The 19234-nt window shown below is 41.3% G+C and overlaps 1 protein-coding gene across 3 annotated transcripts in view; it reads right to left on the bottom strand.

Annotated features, from left to right (window-relative positions):
- zeb2a (zinc finger E-box binding homeobox 2a) overlaps window positions 1-3646 on the bottom strand; it is a 50091-nt gene extending 46445 nt beyond the window's left edge. The window contains exons 1-2 of one of the 3 annotated variants that reach the window (XM_067410078.1): window positions 3498-3646; window positions 2057-2187 (exon numbers count right to left, since the gene is read on the bottom strand). In XM_067410078.1, the coding sequence (XP_067266179.1) occupies window positions 2057-2180 (124 nt within the window). In that variant the 5' untranslated portion in view covers window positions 2181-2187; window positions 3498-3646. Of the gene's footprint in view, window positions 1-2056; window positions 3383-3497 lie in introns of those variants that run through there. The other 2 variants (XM_067410076.1, XM_067410077.1) reach the window with 2 other exon arrangements.
- Window positions 3647-19234: the final 15588 nt, after the last annotated feature.

Raw genomic sequence — 19234 nt, 5'->3', positions numbered from 1 at the left:
GGTTTCTAAAGGAGCCAAAAAACGAGAATGAATCACAAAATAAATTTTAAAGTGACAGCTGTAGTACACATCATAGAAAAATGATGCCTAATAAGGATAAACTTGAGAGAAATTAAAAACCAATGCAGCTGAACATCAAAACAAGCTTACAGCGATCTGTCATTAACGAGAAAGCGACACACAACAACAGAGCCATGACAATCTATAGAACGCTGCAACTTTATAGTCTTGCGCCTCTGACAGTTTTGTCAAGCTGGCCCTCACAGCTGGATGTGACGTGCTGTGAAAAAAAGGGGGAGGTTGGGGGTGTGGGAGGGTAAATGACAACCACAACACAACTGCAGCCAGAGAGCGGATCGAGTTTCACATAGGGCCTAATGTGACCTCCCATTGGGCCCTCAAAACAGCGGGGTGGGGCCGTACTGCAAAGAGAAGAGGACCTGAACTACAAACTATAAAAATACATTTGGATTCATTTTTTAACAAATCTGTCATTTTCAGTTTCATATTTAAATTGGATACAATGTGTATTCGAGTTAATGAGGAGATAAAGTAAACAAATTAATTTATACATTCGATAATAATTTTTAACGGATCATTTAAAATAATAATATAATTTTATGTAATTATATGTAGCCTTAAGAGTGTAGTTGTTCAACAGAAAATAGCCAACTAGTCAATAGCTATTAATAATGTGTGTGTTTTCTTTCTATTATTTACATGTATAATAACGGCCAGTGAAAACGATTCAAAACATTTTACTCAACTCACTTATCATCATTCAAGACTCGTTTTACAGTCATCGCTCGATATGTATAGTCTATTATTTATCAACTCCTCAAATATATTTTCTGTCATTAAAAAGAAGGGGGAAAAGTCAAATTTCCTCAAAAGTGAAATAAATGAGCAACTAAATGTTTTTCCCTATAGCAAATGTTTCCAAATAGCTGAAAATAATTATAAACTCAATGTGACGCGTTTCTGTTTCAATCCGAATCACGAGAACTGATTGACCGCTTCACTCATTTTTTTGCCCCCGTTTGAAAATAGTTTCAACCCATCGACTTTATTTAGTGTCATGCACTCCGCGACAGGCTACATTGACTTTTATAAAATCAATAGATCGCATTTAATAAAGTATCGAGGTCAAACATAGCTTACAGAGTCCGGGAATATGTGTAAATTCTACTCCCAAAATAACCAAAGCAATATTTACATTTATTTACATAAAATACAGCTTGATCAGCATAAGAAGTGTTTTAAAAATATTATACTCTGATCCAATTACATCAAATATTTTCTTTTCTCCAATATATATATATATTTATCTATAAAAGAAGGACGGAAAAGCATGGGTAATAGTCTGAAGATGTTTGTAGATGAGTTTGTTTTTCTTTGTGTCTAAAATTCTCCTCAGGCCAATAGCCTACACCAGGACTTTCTTTTTGTCTTTTTTTCCTTAGGATCCCAACAAAAACAAATCACGCCAATGATCCCTTAAACACAAATCAAAAGTCATGAGTTTAATAAGTCATAAAGGTTGCGACTATTTATAAGTTAAGAAAGTGACGAAAAGTGTCCCAACACATAACCTGTAACCGTGCAGCACTAGTACTTCACTCATTTACAACTCCACAGAAGACAGAAGGCCATTACAATTACAAGTGTACAAGTTTGACAAAACAAATACAACAGCCAAACAACTTTCATAAGTATTTTAAAGTGTTTTAGAGCCGTATTGTGTCCAGCAGAAGACACGCGTGCGCGCACGCGCTCACACACACATAACGGTTTTGTGCTGTGAGATAATAGACGCTCACATCTGAACTCTCCCTCGAACTCCTACTCTATTACAACTTAAACATTTTCACGGCAATTAAAACAACTTAAATCAGTAGACGTATACCTTAAACACACAGCAAAATAGTTTACACTGTCGCTGAGTTTTCCGCACTCTTCTGTACAGCGCTTCAGTTGACAACGCACAATCTCACCCAAATCCAACTGTGTTTTAAAGACGCGAGAACAAGTTTTTCGACACAAGACACTTTCTTACCGTTCTTTCTCCTCGGGTTGGCCTGTTTTCTCCTCTTACACCGGGGACCCTCCGCCATGATCTCCTGCTTCATTGATAAGAGTGGGTCAGATGGCAGCAGTCCGCATGGGCTCCGCTCCTTCATCCAAGATCTAGCAACCAACACACACACGGCAACAATTGGACTCTCAGGGCAGGAAGGAGGATGTGTGTCGCTCACAGGAGAGCAAATGATATTTGGGGGGTAGAGTGACTGAGACGTCCGAATGAAGTTATCCAGGAGGGTTTGTTTAGAGGGACCGTGAGCGTCCTGCGCGTCGTCTGATCTTTTGAAGTGTGTGTGTGTGTGTGTGTGATCGGACAGCAGCGCGTGAGTGAGCGAATGAAGGGGGACGGACACACCGACACCTTCAAGTCACCATAAAGCATGTGCGTATAGAGCATATCATAGAATGAAAAAGCAATGAAAGTTTCCGGCAACTTGTGTTTAGTGGACATGCTTTATGTAGTTTATTTTCTTTTCACTTTTCTCTCTCTTTGCTTTAAGTTGCTATAGACATCAGATCGTGTGGGCTACTTTCTTTTTGATTCTGATGGATGTAAATATTGGCTTCATAATTTCTCCACTGCCTTACTTTTACAGATTGACCGAATTTAATTAAGCATAATTACTTTTCCTCGGAATTGGCATGAGATTCCAGTTAGTTTATGTTTTAAAGTAGCTACTAACAGATACGGTGTTGATTAAAAAATGTTTGCATATAGTTCCCTTTTTTTTTCTTTTTTTTTTTAATTCTCTTTAGAAAATATGAAAAGGGTCCAAAAGATTACGTGTTGCATTTGTGTAAAGTCTTCTAATAATTGCTTATAATAAATCTTACATTCGAACTCTATAATAGTCAGTGTATCACAATGTAAAAAAATGTGCAGCATTGTGCAGGCGAATCCTTACAATAACACAGGGAATAAAAGCATGATAAACAAATAAACAAGGCACATTAGCCTCTCGTCACAGTTTAGATGCAAGTCTCGGACAATTCGTGGATATTTTTAAAATTTAAATGATTTTTTTAGCTTATTTATGCAATCAAATATGTTTAAATATTTAATCCAAAACTATAAGTCGTGTACCTAAAATCGAAAATAAAATTGAAATGAGATGCAGATAAAAAAAGAAAAAGGAAAAAAGTGTTGTGTTGTTTTCTAAAGGGAAAGCATCCGTTTATGGGAGCCGCGTAAACATGCACTTATAAATTTAACGAGCGACATCATCACCATCATCCCTGCGTGAAGCTGCCGGTGTGTCAGCATCCGTGAGGCGCGCGCACCTTTCCCACCTGAGCCGGCTGAAGCCAAGTTGATTGCAATCTCATATTCGGGAGGGGGTTTTAAAAAAAAGTCAAATAGGCTGTATAAAAAGCATCCACAAGGACTCAAGTACACACGAAACAGGCTCACCTACCCGATTCTATATGAAAATTCCCCAAAGAGCCGGTTAGAGGGGAGGAAAACGCCACAGAGATGTTTGGAGCGCTGAGGAGGACTCTGCTCTATAATGAGGGACCGTTATTCCTGATGGACAGGTTTGGACTGATCTCTGTGAGCCACAACACGGAACAAACCTGAGGACGCACTGACGTGTTCCGCCTCTTCAGATGACATTTCTGCGCTCTCTCTTTTACTTTTGCGCTCCGAGACTCTGACACACACGCCACCTATCTTTACAGGGCGGGATAGATGGAGAAACACCGAGGTCGTCTGATGAACCAGATCAGGTGCTCGCGTATATCGTTCTGCAACACAGGTGGGGATTTGGAAAGGTGAGGCTATATGGACTTTCTATCCTGTAAGCGGAACAAAGCTATAATGGTTAGATCTCGAGCATCGACAGCATGATCTTAAGGAAGAGGAGCAGAAAAGATGCATGAGAGGCTGCCGGTGCTGTACTGACTGATCTGACAGGTAGCTCACCTGTGTGTGAGTGTGTGTCTGTGTGGTGTGTATGTGTGTGTGTGCGCGCGCGCTCTCTTTCACCTGGCATTTCATTGTCTTGCGCAGTGATAAATGTTGCATTTGCAATTTTCACGCATATGTTTTATATGTGATTCACTGTATAAAATACGGGCTGTTAAGGCTCCAGGGTGAACAATGCAATTAAAAGTGATAGTTTAGTGACTCTATGATGCATATTCCAAGCCAGACCTGATGAATTCGTTGCAGCAGGCGATCAAGAATAATTTATTTCCACCAAAATCTAAGCTATCATAACAAATCTCGATATTTTTTCAAACGTTTTTCCTCAGCTTTCTTTAACCCTCAATATTTCATTTTAATACAGCACTCCGTGATATATTAAATGCAGACTGATTGGTACAGTGTGAAGAAATTTACCCTCCCTAAATTCATGCTTTTTTTTTTTTTTTTTTTTTTTTTTTTGGTAGGGATTACTAATTGACCAATAAAATGCCAGTGCTGTTTGATGTACTCATTAAAGACCAATTGGATTTCACTGGAGGCGTTTATATTAATCGATGCATTTTATTTAGACATTGAGCAGTGATCTCTTATTTGGGAATCCCTCGTTGCGCATAATGCATATAGTAATAATAATAATTTTACATGTATATTAAAATTATTATTATATAATTATTAAAAGTATTATAGTAATTGCTGTTATTATAATATGAAATACTACCTTTTTTTCATAAAACATGGGAACACTAGACGATGTTTTTACTCTTTTTCCCTCTTCATGCATTTTTATTTTTATGAATGTGTGTTTGTGCCGCTGCAGAGTGTGGCGTGAAATTGGATCATAGTCGAGAGAATAAAACCCTAACCTAGAAATTTATTTGTGTCGATTATTTTTTTGTATTCTGAGACACTATGACCTATTTTCTGTAGAAGTAAACGAAAGAATCGAGTGCAACCAGGACGGTGCTCAGCTAACCGTTCTGTGTGTGCTGTTGTGTCAATTGGCAGCAGAAGTTCTGCTGTATTACTCATTCACTTTGACTGGAATCAGCTCCCCTCGCGAGATTTCTCACTAATACATTCCGAGGATAAAACGGCATATATTCAATTCCTGATTCTCCAACTGCCATTCGCAATGATAGAAACCAACGTGACCTCATATTCTTATGTTTCACCCACATACTTCTGTTCCCAAATGATCCCTTTGTCTCATTTATAACAAGATTCCTCTGCTCTGGTTTGCCCTGAATTTAGTTTTGTTAAATTGTTAGGATTTAATTATTACTACTACTTAAATATTTGTTTTGGCATCACTGAAAAAAAAAGGAAGGTAGTAAAAAAATAATAATAATGAAATCCAGATCTAACACAATCTGTCAACTATTGATCAAGTGTGAAATGGCTGAAAACAGAAACGTTAACCACTGATGAACCAAGTGTTGAGAACAAATCAAACTATCACAGCATTTACAGAGAGCAAAATTGTTTGACACTTCCTGTTGCATCATCAGTCTGTGGGAGTTTATTGCTTTCAGAAAACATGAGAGCAGAGAATAAAATCCTGTCTTCACTTAGAAAAGTTTGACAGGATATCAGATAGCACAATCATCGATCTTTCAGTCGGAAAAAGTCAAGGCGACAACCGAATGGGCTTCACGTTGTCTTTTCTAGTACTGAAGAACTAGTTTGGCCTTATTATACCACAAAAACTCAGAACATAGACTGCTGACAAAATACCTGTGGGCGCAAAATGGAAAGAGGGAAGTTCTGCCACATCATCTAAGCACCATTATCCCCTCGTAGACGAGAGTGACAAAGTTTAGTCTAGGCGATTTGAGTTTAAAATCAGCAAATTCTTGGAAATATAAAAGAGAACTGAGAGAATGAGTCAACAAAAACCTGAGGAAAGGTTTACCATACTGTGACCATGTGAGCTCCAAGTCACCTCCCCATCAAACCAACACACACACACGCACACTGTTGCCTAAGTATATCTTGCAACATTGCAAGAGACACAACCTCCGTATGAACTGCCCACCAGGGTCAGACGCTGGAAAAACAACCTTTTCCCCCCAAACAATGCATTTTATTAATACTGCATGCGTGTTGAGGTCTCGTATGTGTGACAGTCAAACTACTTCTGTGACATCAATGATGCAGCTCTGTCCCATATTTTCATTGTCACCCCTCTCGCTCCATCAAGTTGCACACGTTCCACCCCCTCGGTGTCTAGGCCGCTCTATGTCTCAGGACAATGGATGTCTGCGTGGGGCGAGGGTCTTGCCCAACCTATTGTCGGTTTAGCATGTCTGGGCTCTAGGTGCAGGTCAAACGAGACGGGGGCCCTTGATGTGCACGCAGACGGACACAAACATCCCTCCCCTGCGTCCCACAAGCATGACCTAATCCAGCTACAACCGCTGTCAACATAAACACATTGACTAATCTGAGTGCATTTATGGCAATAATACCGGTCTAAGTGGAAAAGAGAAGAGTGGGGGAAAGCTGTGGCCTAATCCTGAGGGGGGAAAAGTACAGATTAATAATAGACCTTGGAAATATAACACTATTTTGGGGAGGGGAGGTCAGGGCTTGGTTTCACCTAAAATTGAGTGAGTGATATGCAGGGGCATATGGTTGCTCTATCAGCTTACAAAATAAAGGAGGATTAGTGCTTTTGGATGAGGTTCTGTGACGTGATTACACTTGTGTCTTGGAAAAGACTTTGTGTTAAGGGGCTATTAATTGGGTAACAATCTTCACCGTTTGCTTGTAAAATATTCTAGTGAGTCTTGTACTACACAAGTTCAGGGTCCCACGTTTTTTATGAAAAGGGAGTGAATTAAGGTCTTTATGGAATTTTGTATTCTGTGATATGTTGACCTGAACATAACGCAGCCTCTTCATTCCAAATCTTACAGTGTGTGCAGCAAGACTGTGACCTCCTGACCTTCTCTGAAAGACATCAGGACAGCACAGATGGAAGGCACACCTTAGCCCCTGTATGATTCACTTTCGTTCTGATTACTGCTTTAATATGGTGTAACAGCTCTTTTCCTGCCCAGGTTCCTGTTTAGAGGCCTTCCTGTAAATGTCATGTGTTTCCATGAATAAATCAGACTTTATGACTACACAATTGCAGCATTTCTTTGTATTAGTATTTGCTTTGTGGACTGTCAAATCATTTGCTTTGTTTTATTTCTAAATTATCATAAAAATAGAGATAATAATAAAATGAGAACAACTTTTTATTGCAATGGCTTGATGGAAAAATTATGGAAACCTGTTTCCGCCTTAAAGTAAATAACAAGAAAAGTAACACTGTGAGAAATAAAATCGCAATCGCAAAAAAAAATAAAGATGCAAAGATATAAAGTCACATCCCGACATAGAAAGTCAAAATGCACATTTATAAAGCCAATTTAGAGAAACAAGGTCACAATTTTGAAATAAAAAGTCAAACTGCAAGATATAATATCACAATTGGGAGACACAGTCACAATTTTGAGAATAACGTTGCAATTGTGATATAAAAAGTCACAATTACCTTTTTATTTTTTTACTCAGAGGCAAAAATGGGCTTCCATAGTGGCATCAGCCATTTAAGACATGATATTATAAAAAATTGGTAGCACTTTATTTTACTGTTCCCCATGTACATACTATGTACTTAATATTGTAATTGCAATAACTGGGTAATAACTAGGTACTAACCCTAACCCTAACCCTTAACCCATGTAGTTACCTTATAATACCCAGTACTTTCTTAGGTAAGTACACGGTAAGTGCATGTACTGTAAAATAAAGTGCAACCAAAATTCCAAAACTTTTTTTTGTCATCTAACCCTAACCCACAACAACCTTCATATAAGTAATAATTAATGCTGTAATGTACAGCATCATTCAAATAGCATTATGTCTTTTAGTGCTTGCTGTTTTTACCCATAGAGTCTGAGATTTGGACCCCCCACAGCCAACCGGATTTGGACCCCCCAGCACGCACAGGAGTATGATGTAGCGGGTTAAGCCAAATGATACATTTTACTCACGTATGCCTCACTACGATCGTTGTAATTCCACCCATCCCCAGCCATCCATCTATCCTACCATCCCTCCATCCTTTTCTCTCTGCCCCTCCTCCTCTAATACATCTTCAGATTAAGGTAGACCAAATGTCACCACTAGAGATTACCGTACCTAGTAAGCTATTAACATTTATGGCCCATGGAGGGATTAGAATACCTAGCTGGCTATTAGAGTCAGAGGTCCGGCGAGCGAGTCGGTGACTAATGTGAGTGTCACAAGCAAATGCAGCACAGTCTGGGCTGAAACCCAAACTTCAACACCTGTCAGGAGTCAAGGGTGTTTGCTGTGCCTCCACACACCTGTTGTGGGTCTATCAAATCATGGGGCCCGCGTGATTCGTGCCAGGTGGTGACATTCAGATGCACGTTTACATATACACACACACATGCACACACTCACATGCACAATCATGAGCTCCCTGATAGGATGCCTAACATAAGCTGTATCAGTAAATCCCTGCCACAACACACCTACGCTCAATTTTTCTTGGCAGATGATGTCAGTGGAACAAGAGAACACTTTTTGAGAATGTAGAAATGATCTAATTAAACAAATTCTAATTTCTTAAAACACTGATTTCAATCTGTACATACAAAATGATCACCTTTTAAGTCATAACAATAAGTAAACGTTCTAAATAAAAGACATTTAATTATAAACAAATGTTGAACAAAATACTGTTAGGCTATTAGGTGGGTGCCTGTATTGAAATTAAATGCAGTCAACAACAATGTAAGATATGACACCTCAAATTTGGATAACGCACAAGGTGCAAGTGACAACAACGAGACAGTTATTACAGACCACATGTTGGGCGGTCTAGACACAAGATACCACAAGGTCTTCTGATTGAGATGCATCAGTGCTGGAGTGGCTAAGAGTCGTGAACATTCTTGGGGACATGAATCATCATCAATTTAGCTATGAAGACAGAATAATAATACAATTATATATATGTACACATACATAGCTTTACTGACCTTTAGTTCTGATGGCAGGAATTCATTCACAATGGGAATTCGGGGGTATATTCACAAAATATGTGTGAGTCTGCAACATTTTCCTGAAAAAAAAAAACAAAAGCATAAAAATTAAGGAAACACTTAAAGCCTTTATATATAATGTATTATAAAGTATTTGAATGCATTAATTATTCCTTATAATGCACTGTATGGTATCGTGCATAATTGTATCCACATAATACATTATAATACTTATCTACACACCTTTAGAAAGTATATGCATTAAAACATATGACAAACAACCAATTTCAGATGTAACAAGGAAGATATAATGATATATAAAAGATATACATCACAATACCTTTATAATGATTATACATAAAGGTTTGAAGTAAAGTGTTAAAATGATTAATTTTGTATTTTCATTTCTGGTACATAGTTATTTCATTTTCTATATAACTAAATTTTAATTTGATAGTGGGTTATCAATGTTATTAATGTCATGGAAATAAAGAAAATATAATAACTTAAACCAGTTTCTGTTTAAAAAATACATAATTAATAATATTTTACTGGCATAGTGCCATCCATTAGTGAGATCGGTGCGTTCACCTCAATGAGTCAAACCTTGCTCTGCTCATCATTGTTCTGAAAGAGAGATGGGAGTTTTTTTTGGCCTCCATTCTGACAAACAAGAACAGTAATGTGAGGGGGAGCCGCACAAGAAGTCTCACACCAACAGTCTGCAAATTCAGCTTCAAAGTTCAAAGTTTTATACTGTACATCACATATAGCATTGGTGCAATTGAAGTAAAAGATTTATTGTTAAAAAAAAGTCAGAAAACCAAAAATAATTTTATTTTAAGTGAATATGATAAAGAAACTAACAAAACAACTACTTTAAGATAAAGGAGAAAAAAGTATAATAAGCCATGCAAAAAAAAAAAAAAAAAAATTGTGCAAAACAGCAGGAAGTATACGTAGATGAAATATTTGACATGCAGCGACAGTGCTTGAGCAGAGGTAAATGAACTAAAGTGCTGAAGTGTGCATAAAAGGTCATGATTATATGGAAAAGGTAATGAAACCTCTAAGTGGAAAATGTGCAATAGTGTCTGATACAGCTAAACAGAAAAATCTGTTACTTTTAATTGCTTGTCCATGTCCATGAGCTTGAGCAGGGGACAGCAACCTTTTATGACAGTTTCATTTTTTTATTTTTCTTATTAATCACTGTGCCATTCCAATAACAAAAAAAGGTAGATGTGAAGGGATAATCAAAATTTCTAAAATTATTATTAAATATAAAAATATTACCTCTTTGTGATGTTGCTGACCACTGAGCTAGTAATTAGATTACTCATTTTAATTGAAATGATTGAATTCATAATATCAAATTTTACATTGTCCCACATTTATACTGAAATACAAGAAAATTCTGCACATTCTGTACAAGCAAAATACTGTACATTAGTTCTGCTTTCATATTTTGCAAAGTGACACCACATAACAAAACTCTAGTGTTCATTGCAAAAGTGAAAAAAGAAGAACATGATTCTCAATTTGTGCTCTGAACCATCTCTGAAAAGTTTATATAAATAAAAGTTACAGTAACTTGTTGCCAACCTCAGGGGAAGCCATTATGAATAGGCTGAGAAATCACCATTCATTTCACATTCATATTTGAAAGCAATTTCTCTTTTAAGATGAACTAGCAAATAATTACAAACCAGACAACAAATTTGCCTCTGGCGTGACTGCTAAACCTGTGCTAATGAAGTTTAGCTCATGTTGTTGTCAGTTAAAGGACAGAGGTAAAGACGGTTGGGAGAGGAAATATTCAAGTAATATCACTTCAAGTGACACAGAAGCCACAATGAGCTCAGAATCGTAATCAATGGTGCCCAGAGTGATGTGTCGAGCTCCTGTCAGGCAGACAAAGAGACAGGCTGTCAGGTCAGGGCTAAATTTACTCTTGAGCTGGTCTCTGGTGTTTCCTCAGGCCTGTCATAGCTGCCCTCAGGTTTGCCGATAAAGAAGGCCGGATACTCAAGTGTCTTGACAAGTCTGACAAAGGATAGGAACAGTAGGTTGGAGCGTGTGTGTGTGTGTGTGTGTGTGTGTGTGTGTTTGTGGACAGCATTGATGCACAGTGTCCCTGAGCTCGAGAAAAGAATGATACAGGAAATCTGCACTCTCCAGATGTACTAAAAGAGCGTAGAAAGCCATTTGTCCTTACGAACATGCATTTATAAAGTTCACATATTTCCAAGGACCACTGAGACTGTGGACACCTGTGATTGATATATTGACAAGCACACAGCTTGATTATCTCCAGATTTAGTTGTTGTTGCTTAAAGGGCTAGTTCACCTAAAAATGAAAATTCTGTCATCATTTACTCACAACTTAATACAGGCTTGGAACAACATGAGGGTGAGTAAATGATGACCGAATTATCATTTTTGGGTGAACTAACACTTCAAGGACCCTACATGTTTCGGTATGGGTTTGGTACAGCAGGGGGAAGAACATAAAACAAAACTAAACTTTTTTTTTTTTTTTTTTTTATTAAGCCGTGGTTTACTAAACAAATGGTCTCTGTCTTTAAATAAATTAAATTATAACTAAAAGTTTCTTAAGGATAAAATTATGTCTGCTAATGCTGTAAACTACATAGGGAGTCCTTACTTGAACATTACTATAATATTAAAGGTTAACAACATATCCCAAACTATTAGCCTAAATTCAATTGCTATTTATTTTTAGATATAATAATAAACACTCAAAAAACAAATTGTATGCGGTAAGCTGCACATAAGGCATTTTTTTGCTTTAACTTTTAAATTTAATTATAAAGTTATGTTTTTACTCCAATTCCTTGTTGAAATATAATCATTTATACACAGTGGCTGTCATTTTCATGACAGATCTATATAAACATACATATAATCAATACATAACTAACAGGTTAAGTAAAATATAATGAATATATAGGCTAATATAGTGCATATTTTTAGTGAAAGAGTTATTCTCGGGTAAATGCCAAGTGACATTTTTTACAAGTTGTTTCATTGATGTCTTTCTGCCATTGAAACACTGATTGAGCGATTACGTTTGAATAAGTTCTACTGTATCTTTCAACATACCTTCAGATGTTCATTCATGTTTATTCTGTAATTAGTATTAATGAGGAAGAGATGATCGCGTTCACTCACGCTCCGCGCTGTCGTTTGAACGCAGCTTGTGGTGCTTATACAGAGGTCTGTCAGGCCACATTAAAGAGCATCAAAATGCCATTTTCTGTTTGAATTTCATGATAAAATGGATCGAATTTGAAAGATGACACTTTGTCTCTTGTTGAAAGTAGCAAAACGCAGAGCTTATTTTAAAATGAAGTGTTGCAATGTACTGCATTCGCTACAAATACGTGTAACGTTACACCCCTAATGAATAATAATTCCAGAGGTGTAAAGAATTTGAGTAAATTTAATTAGTTACTGCACTTAAGTATCTTTTTGGCTACTTTGTAGTTGTGCTGAGTATCAAAGATAATAGCAACTTTTACTCTCTACTTGACTACATTTTTGAACAAGTAAATGTACTTTTTACTCCACTACATTTGTGATGAGTAATGCAATTACAAATTACATCTTTCATGGCAGCTAACTTTTTCTGCAGCAGTTTGTTTCTGATATAAAGAAGCGATATTGCCATCTAAGGGCACTGAAGATACTATATCTTGTGCGTTTTGCCTTCACTCACCCAAACTTGTCAACGTGAATGTGAGTGCATTAGCAGGTAGTTGCTGATTGCAGGTGTTTGATTTTTGAGATGTGGAAATGACTGCAGCTAGTGATGAGGCTCAAACCAGCACATACAGTAGACTTTGACTATTTAATTTTACTTAACATTGTATTATTTATCCGGTATATTGACAAGACCTTTTTAAAGGATATTGATTTAATTAATACCTTTTTGTGCACTTGAGCTTAACTGAGACTTGAGAGTTTGTAGACGTTTAAAAGGTTGGTATGTTGACCTTGATTTATTGCAATATCGAGGAGTTCAGTTTTATTTTGATTTCAGAAAATAAACTTGATTCCCATTCAGTCAGTCACGTTCAACGTTATGTCGATACTGACGTAATGGGGTCTTGCTTGGGAGCCCAATCACCTCCAACAAAACACGCCAATGGGAATTGGCCAGTGAGATTTACATGCCGGGCCCCTCCCCCAGCATCCAGGTATAAATAAGGCCGGCATTACTCACTTCATTCATACTTTTTCACATTTGCTTCGGAGCGGTTGTACAGCGATCGCTCTTCCAATTCACCTCTACTGAGAGTAAATTTCTGAGCAAATAACAGCAATTTTAATTGCTATCAGAAGAACACTCCGAAAACAGCCATTTTAATTGCTATTTTGCTTGCAGGTCATCGAGGGATCTCTCGGCAGGTGTGACGGCGCATTCCAACGATGTTTGCATCCAGCTTGCTGTTACACAGGGCAGCATTCACCTGTGGGCGCTTCTGCTGTATTTCCCTAAAAGAGCAAGCACGGCAGTGAGCGTCTTTTTAAAGATGCCTCTCTGTCCGAGCATTCCTAGATGTGGTCGTTTCCTGGCTCAGACTCGTTCTGAACGTTTGTGGCTGGATGACTGGTTCTGGGCTCGGAACGCGACGCGAAAGATCACCTCGCCCCGCCCCCATGCCTTTCTTCCCGGGAGTGCATGAAAAGCTTTGGCAGTATGGAAGCATTTAAGTGCCAAAATCTGTTCAAAGTTTTTCCTCTCTCACTACCCTCGTTTCTGGGGTGGTCAGGGCGCTCATGGGGGTTCCTCAGGTGGACTGTGCAACTGTGGTGCATTATGAGTGTTGCCACCTAGTGGAATCATCTATGTCTCCCATCCAGTGCCTGTGAGGTGATGGCAGCTCCAACTGTTAAGCCTCACAGTGCTGCTGGTCAGACCGCCTCCTTGTTGCGTGCTTGGCCATCCTGCTGGCCAAGGCAATGTATGGGGGTAGTTCTGAGCCGGGGTTGATGCAGGAACCGTGCGTGCTGACTGACCCTGCCCTCTGGGTGAGAAGTCGCAGCACGGGCCCTCGGCCAGACGATGTCCACCTTGGTGGTCCAGGAATGCCATCTCTGGTTTACCTTGTTGAGACGCGAAGTGTCAATAAAGTGTGCTTTCTTGACACTCCCATCTCACAAGGTGATCTCTTGGCGACACTGGTGGGGATTGCACAGCAGTTCCCGACAGTGCATAAGCGGACTGGGGTCCAGTCTGCTTCTCGCCAAGAACATCTCCCCCTGCCAGCAGTGCTTCGCCCCGGCTCTGCCGTGAGGCCAAGCCCTCTGCAGGAAGGTGATGCAGCCCATCCCCAGGTCATCACTAACCTAATGGTTAGGGAGGCGGCTTTGGGTTGGGTGACCCGGAGTTTCAGGGAACAGCTCTTTCTCAGGAGCTGGTGTACACACCACTCCTTCCCCCGGAGGAGGGCCGGGTGGAGAATTTTTTCTACTGTTCCGCCATTGGCTCAATGGCCGGTGGTCCCAAATTCTCAAGAAAGAGCAGTTTCCTAACTCTTTGGTCATACAGGGTGTGCTGGGCAGTGAGCGACGCTCTGCTTCCCCCTTCCCAGCCCCTGTTTTTTTCGCCACAGGTAGGAAGGATGCATTAGAGGATGTGCTGCTTCCTCATGCCTCCCTACCCAGTCCCTCATGGGACCCATAAATCTGGGTGCACCACACTCATTGCCTCTACTTCGGGATGCTGTGCTTCCCAGGTTAGGCCCAAGCACCCTCACTGCCCCCCGCGGGTACGTCTGTTGTCCCTTTGGTGCCACTCATACGGGCCTTGGGAGCCTCACTAGAGCTTACCAGACCGTCCTGCTGGCCCATTCGGACAGACAGACTCGACAGTTCGCCGGGCGGTCCCCCAGGTTCAGCAGTGTCTTGCTTGTCTCATGGCAGACAAGCGCACCCCTGTCCTGTGAGTGGAGATTGCGTTCCTGCTGGCGAAGGATGCAATAAAGCCTGTCCCTCCAGCTGAGATGAAGGTTGCAAGCGTCCTTCTTTGTACCCAACATAGCGGTGGTTTATGGCCGGTCTTTGGAGTGTGTGACTTGAATCGTGTTCTTAACAGGCTCCCGTTCAAGTTGCGTTCACCCCATGATTGGTTTGCAGCGATTGACCACCAGGCCACACTCCATGTGATCATCACACCGAGTTGTTGTCGTACATTCAGCCCGTGGTCGGACCTTGTTTTCTACAGGCTGGAGTGCCCCTAGTACAAGTGTCCAGGCATGTTGTTGTCACAACAGATGCCTCCACCACCGGCTGGGGTGCCATATGCAGTGGCCAGGTGGGACAGGACCCCAATGCCACTGGCACATCAACTGCCTCAAGTGGCTAGCAGTACTCCTTGCCCTGCGGCGGTTTCGGCAAGCATGTACTGGTCCGGACGGACAACACATCGACCGTAGCGTGCATCAACCACCAGGGTGGTCTATGCTCACGTCGCATGTAGCAACTCGCCCGCCATATCCTCCTTTGGAGTCAGCGCAGACATGGGTCATTGCGCACCATTCGTATCCCAGGCAAGCTCAATCGTGCGGCCAACGCGCTCTCACGACAGCTCATGCTCCCAGGGGAATGGAGACTCCACCCCCAGGTGATCCAGCTGTTCTGGAGCCAATTCAGGGAGGCACAGGTAGTCCTGCTGCTTCTCAGGATTCCGCCCATTGCTAGTTGTTTACTCCCTGACCGAGGGGACCTTTGGCACGGATACACTGGCACACAGCTGGCCCCGGGGCCTACGCAGATATGCGTTTCCCCCAGTGAGCCTTCTCACACAGACCCTGTGCAAGATCAGGGAGGACGAGGAGCAGGTCTTGCTAGTTGCGCCGTACTGGCCCAAACGGACCTGGTTCCCAGAACTCATGCTCCTCGCGACAGCCCGTCCCTGGCGCATCCCTCTGAGGAAGGACCTCCTTTCTCAGGGGGAGGGCACCATATGGCACCCGCGCCCCATCCTATGGAACTTCCACGTGTGGTTCCTGGACGGGATGCGGCAGACTTGAGTGGCCTACCGCCCGCGGTAGTTGACACCATCACTAACTACGAGGCGCGCTCATGCCATGAAGTGGAGTCTGTTCGCTGAGTGGTGTTCTTCCCACCAGGAAGACCCCCAAAAATGCCCGGTCAGTGTTGTGCTTTCCTTCCTTCAAAAGGGACTGAGGTTGCACCGTGAAGGTCCTTCCACCCTGAAGGTCTATGTGGCTGCCATCGCAGCACCATGTGCTCGATGGCAAGTCACTAGGAAAGCATGACCTGATCATCAGGTTCCTCAGAGGCGCAAGGAGGTTAACCCTCCCTATGCCTCACCTCATTCCCTCTTGGGACCTCTCTGTCGCCTTCTCGGGCCTGCGGAGAGCTCCCTTCGAGCCTCTTGAGTCAGTTGAGCTGAAACATCTGTCTTGAAGACAGTGCTCCTGACCGTGCTTGCCTCCTTCAAGAGGATTGGGGACCTGCAGCATTTTCGGTCAGCGATTCATGCCTGGAATTCGAGCCGGACTACTCTCAGGTTGTCCTGAGACCCCGGCTTGGATAGAAGCTTCAGAAGCTGTGAGCAGCTCTTTGTCTGTTTTGGAGGTCAGCAGAAGGGAAAGGCTGTCTCCAAACAGAGGTTGGCCCTCTGGACAGTGGATGCCATCACCTTGACGTACCAATCGCAAGGCGAGCCGTGCCCCCTCGGGTTGAGAGCTCACTCCACTCGGGGTGTTGCTTCTTTCTGGGTTTTGCCGCACGGAGCCTCTGTGGCATACATCTGCAGAGCTGCAGGCTGGGTGACACCAAGTACATTCACAAGATACTATGATCTCCGAGTGGAACCGGTGTCCACCCGTGTGCTGTCTACTCGTAGATAGCCACAGGTGTTCGCTTGCGGTGCCATTTCCCTCGGGAGAGAGAATGCGAGCACTTCCTCCGCTCCTCAGTTCAGTTCCCCGTAACGGTGAACCCTGTGGAGTTCCTCCTGCATCATGCGGCAGCCAGACGTGGTGGAGGTGTCCGGCGCTAGATGCCCATATGCTGTGATTCCCCGCGAGTAATCCCATATGTGTTTGTCCATGGTACGGTTTCCCTGGTGGTAAACCCGTGTCTTTCCCTGGGCGGCTTTGCTCTGCCCTATCTCTGATTGCTAGTATGTTCCTCCCGAGAGGTAGGACCTACATCAGAGATCTTCCATATGCGCTACTGTCCTCAGGCCAGTCCATATGTGTTTTCCACACATTTCCTCCCTTCGGGCAGGGTGTGGTCTCCGTAGCTTTCCCCTCCTCGGGGAACGCTTTCCTGGCGTTTTGGTCACGGCTGAAAAACGAGGGAATTGAGTCCCGAAGCACGTGGTAACGTGGTCCAGTAGCTATGGCGCTTTCCACTGGAGACCCCATTACGTCAGTGTCGACGTAACGTTGAATGTGACTGACTGAATGGGAACGTCTAGGTTACTATTGTAACCCCCGTTCCCTGAAGGAGGGAACGGAGACGTTACGTCCCCTTGCCATAGCCCTGAGTCACCGCTGAATGGCCAGGTGCCCTGGCTTGGCTCCTCAGCAAAAATATGAATGAAGTGAGTAATGCCGGCCCTATTTATACCCGGATGCCAGGGGAGGGGCCCGGCATCTAAATCTCACTGGCTAATTCCCATTGGCGTGTTTTGTTTCCCTTGGAGGTGATTGGGCTCCCAAGCGAGACCCCATTACGTCAGTATCGACGTAACATCTCCGTTCCCTCCTTCAGGGAACGGGGGGTTACAATAGTAACCTAGACGTTTCTCATCTTACAAATCAGTTGTTTCTTATTTTCACTGGCATGTCTCTTAGGTGTTGAGGACTAGTGCATCTCTGAGCCTACATTCAGTATACTTAAGTACTGTTAAAATCAGATACTCTAAGACTTTTACTCAAGTCGTATTGGAATTGGTTACTTGTAACTTGTAGTGGAGTCATTTTCGATGCAAGGTATCTGTACTTTTACTCAAGTATGGTTTTCAGGTACTCTTTACACCTCTGAATAATTCAACAAGAAACATTTATAAAATTGCTTATTAATACATTTTCACCTTTTGATTATTATTGTTGCCTCTAGTAATTATGTCGGATTTTTAATTTCCAAACTATTTTGGGTTCATTTTAAGCCAGCCATATAGTAATTTTTAAATAATAGTTAAGTTAAATAAAACTGCCCAGCATATTGGGCAATACATCACTAACAGGTTAAGTAAAATATAATGAATATATATGCTAATATAGTGCATATATTTAGTGAAAGAGTTAATCTCAGGTAACAAGCTGTGGACACTGAATGGCTTTTCTGAGGTAAATGCTAAGTGACATTTTTTACAAGCCGTTTCATTGATGTCTTTCTGCCATTTAAACACAGATTGAGCGATTACACAAGATATTATACGTTTCAATAAGTTGTACTGTATCTTTCAACATACCTTCAGATGTTCATTCATGTTTATTCTGTAATTAGTATAAACGAGGAAGAGATGATTGCGTTCACTAACGTTCTGCGCTGTCGCTTGAACGCCGCTTGTGGTGCTTATACAGAGGTCTGTCAGGCCACATTAAAGAGCATCAAAACGGCATTTTCTGTTTGAATTTCATGATAAAATGGATCGAATTTGAAAGATGACACTTTGTTTCTTATCGAAAGTAGCAAATCAGTTTATTTTGGGTTCATTTTAAGCCAGCCATATAGTAATTTTTAAATAATAGTCAAGTTAAATAAAACTGCCCAGCATATTGGGCAAACATTTAACCCAACCACTGGGTTTGTCCATTTTCAACCCAACTTGGGTTGTTTTTAACCCATCATTTTTAGACAGTATGATCACAAACGCTTCTTGATATATAAGACAGAATGTGTTGTATTTTCAGTGTTACGAGGGCATTAGTAGACATTATTTTAAACCAGAGATGCCCAAAACAGACTAATTTGGCCCATGAAGATCTTTGATTTGGCCTACCATGCCAAAGCACAAGGTGGTTTGAATAGGAGGGGAAAACATGCTATTGAAGCATATCTTTTTTATTTTTACCTTGAAATGTAGAGAATATCACAGAATTTATTTTATTTTTATGAAAAAAATATTATATTTTTAATATAATAT

Source organism: Chanodichthys erythropterus, chromosome 14 (assembly GCF_024489055.1).
Source record: "Chanodichthys erythropterus isolate Z2021 chromosome 14, ASM2448905v1, whole genome shotgun sequence".
Classification (NCBI taxonomy): domain Eukaryota; kingdom Metazoa; phylum Chordata; class Actinopteri; order Cypriniformes; family Xenocyprididae; genus Chanodichthys; species Chanodichthys erythropterus.
Note: the sequence above shows the minus strand (reverse complement) of the source record. Positions and strands in the feature narration are given on the sequence as shown.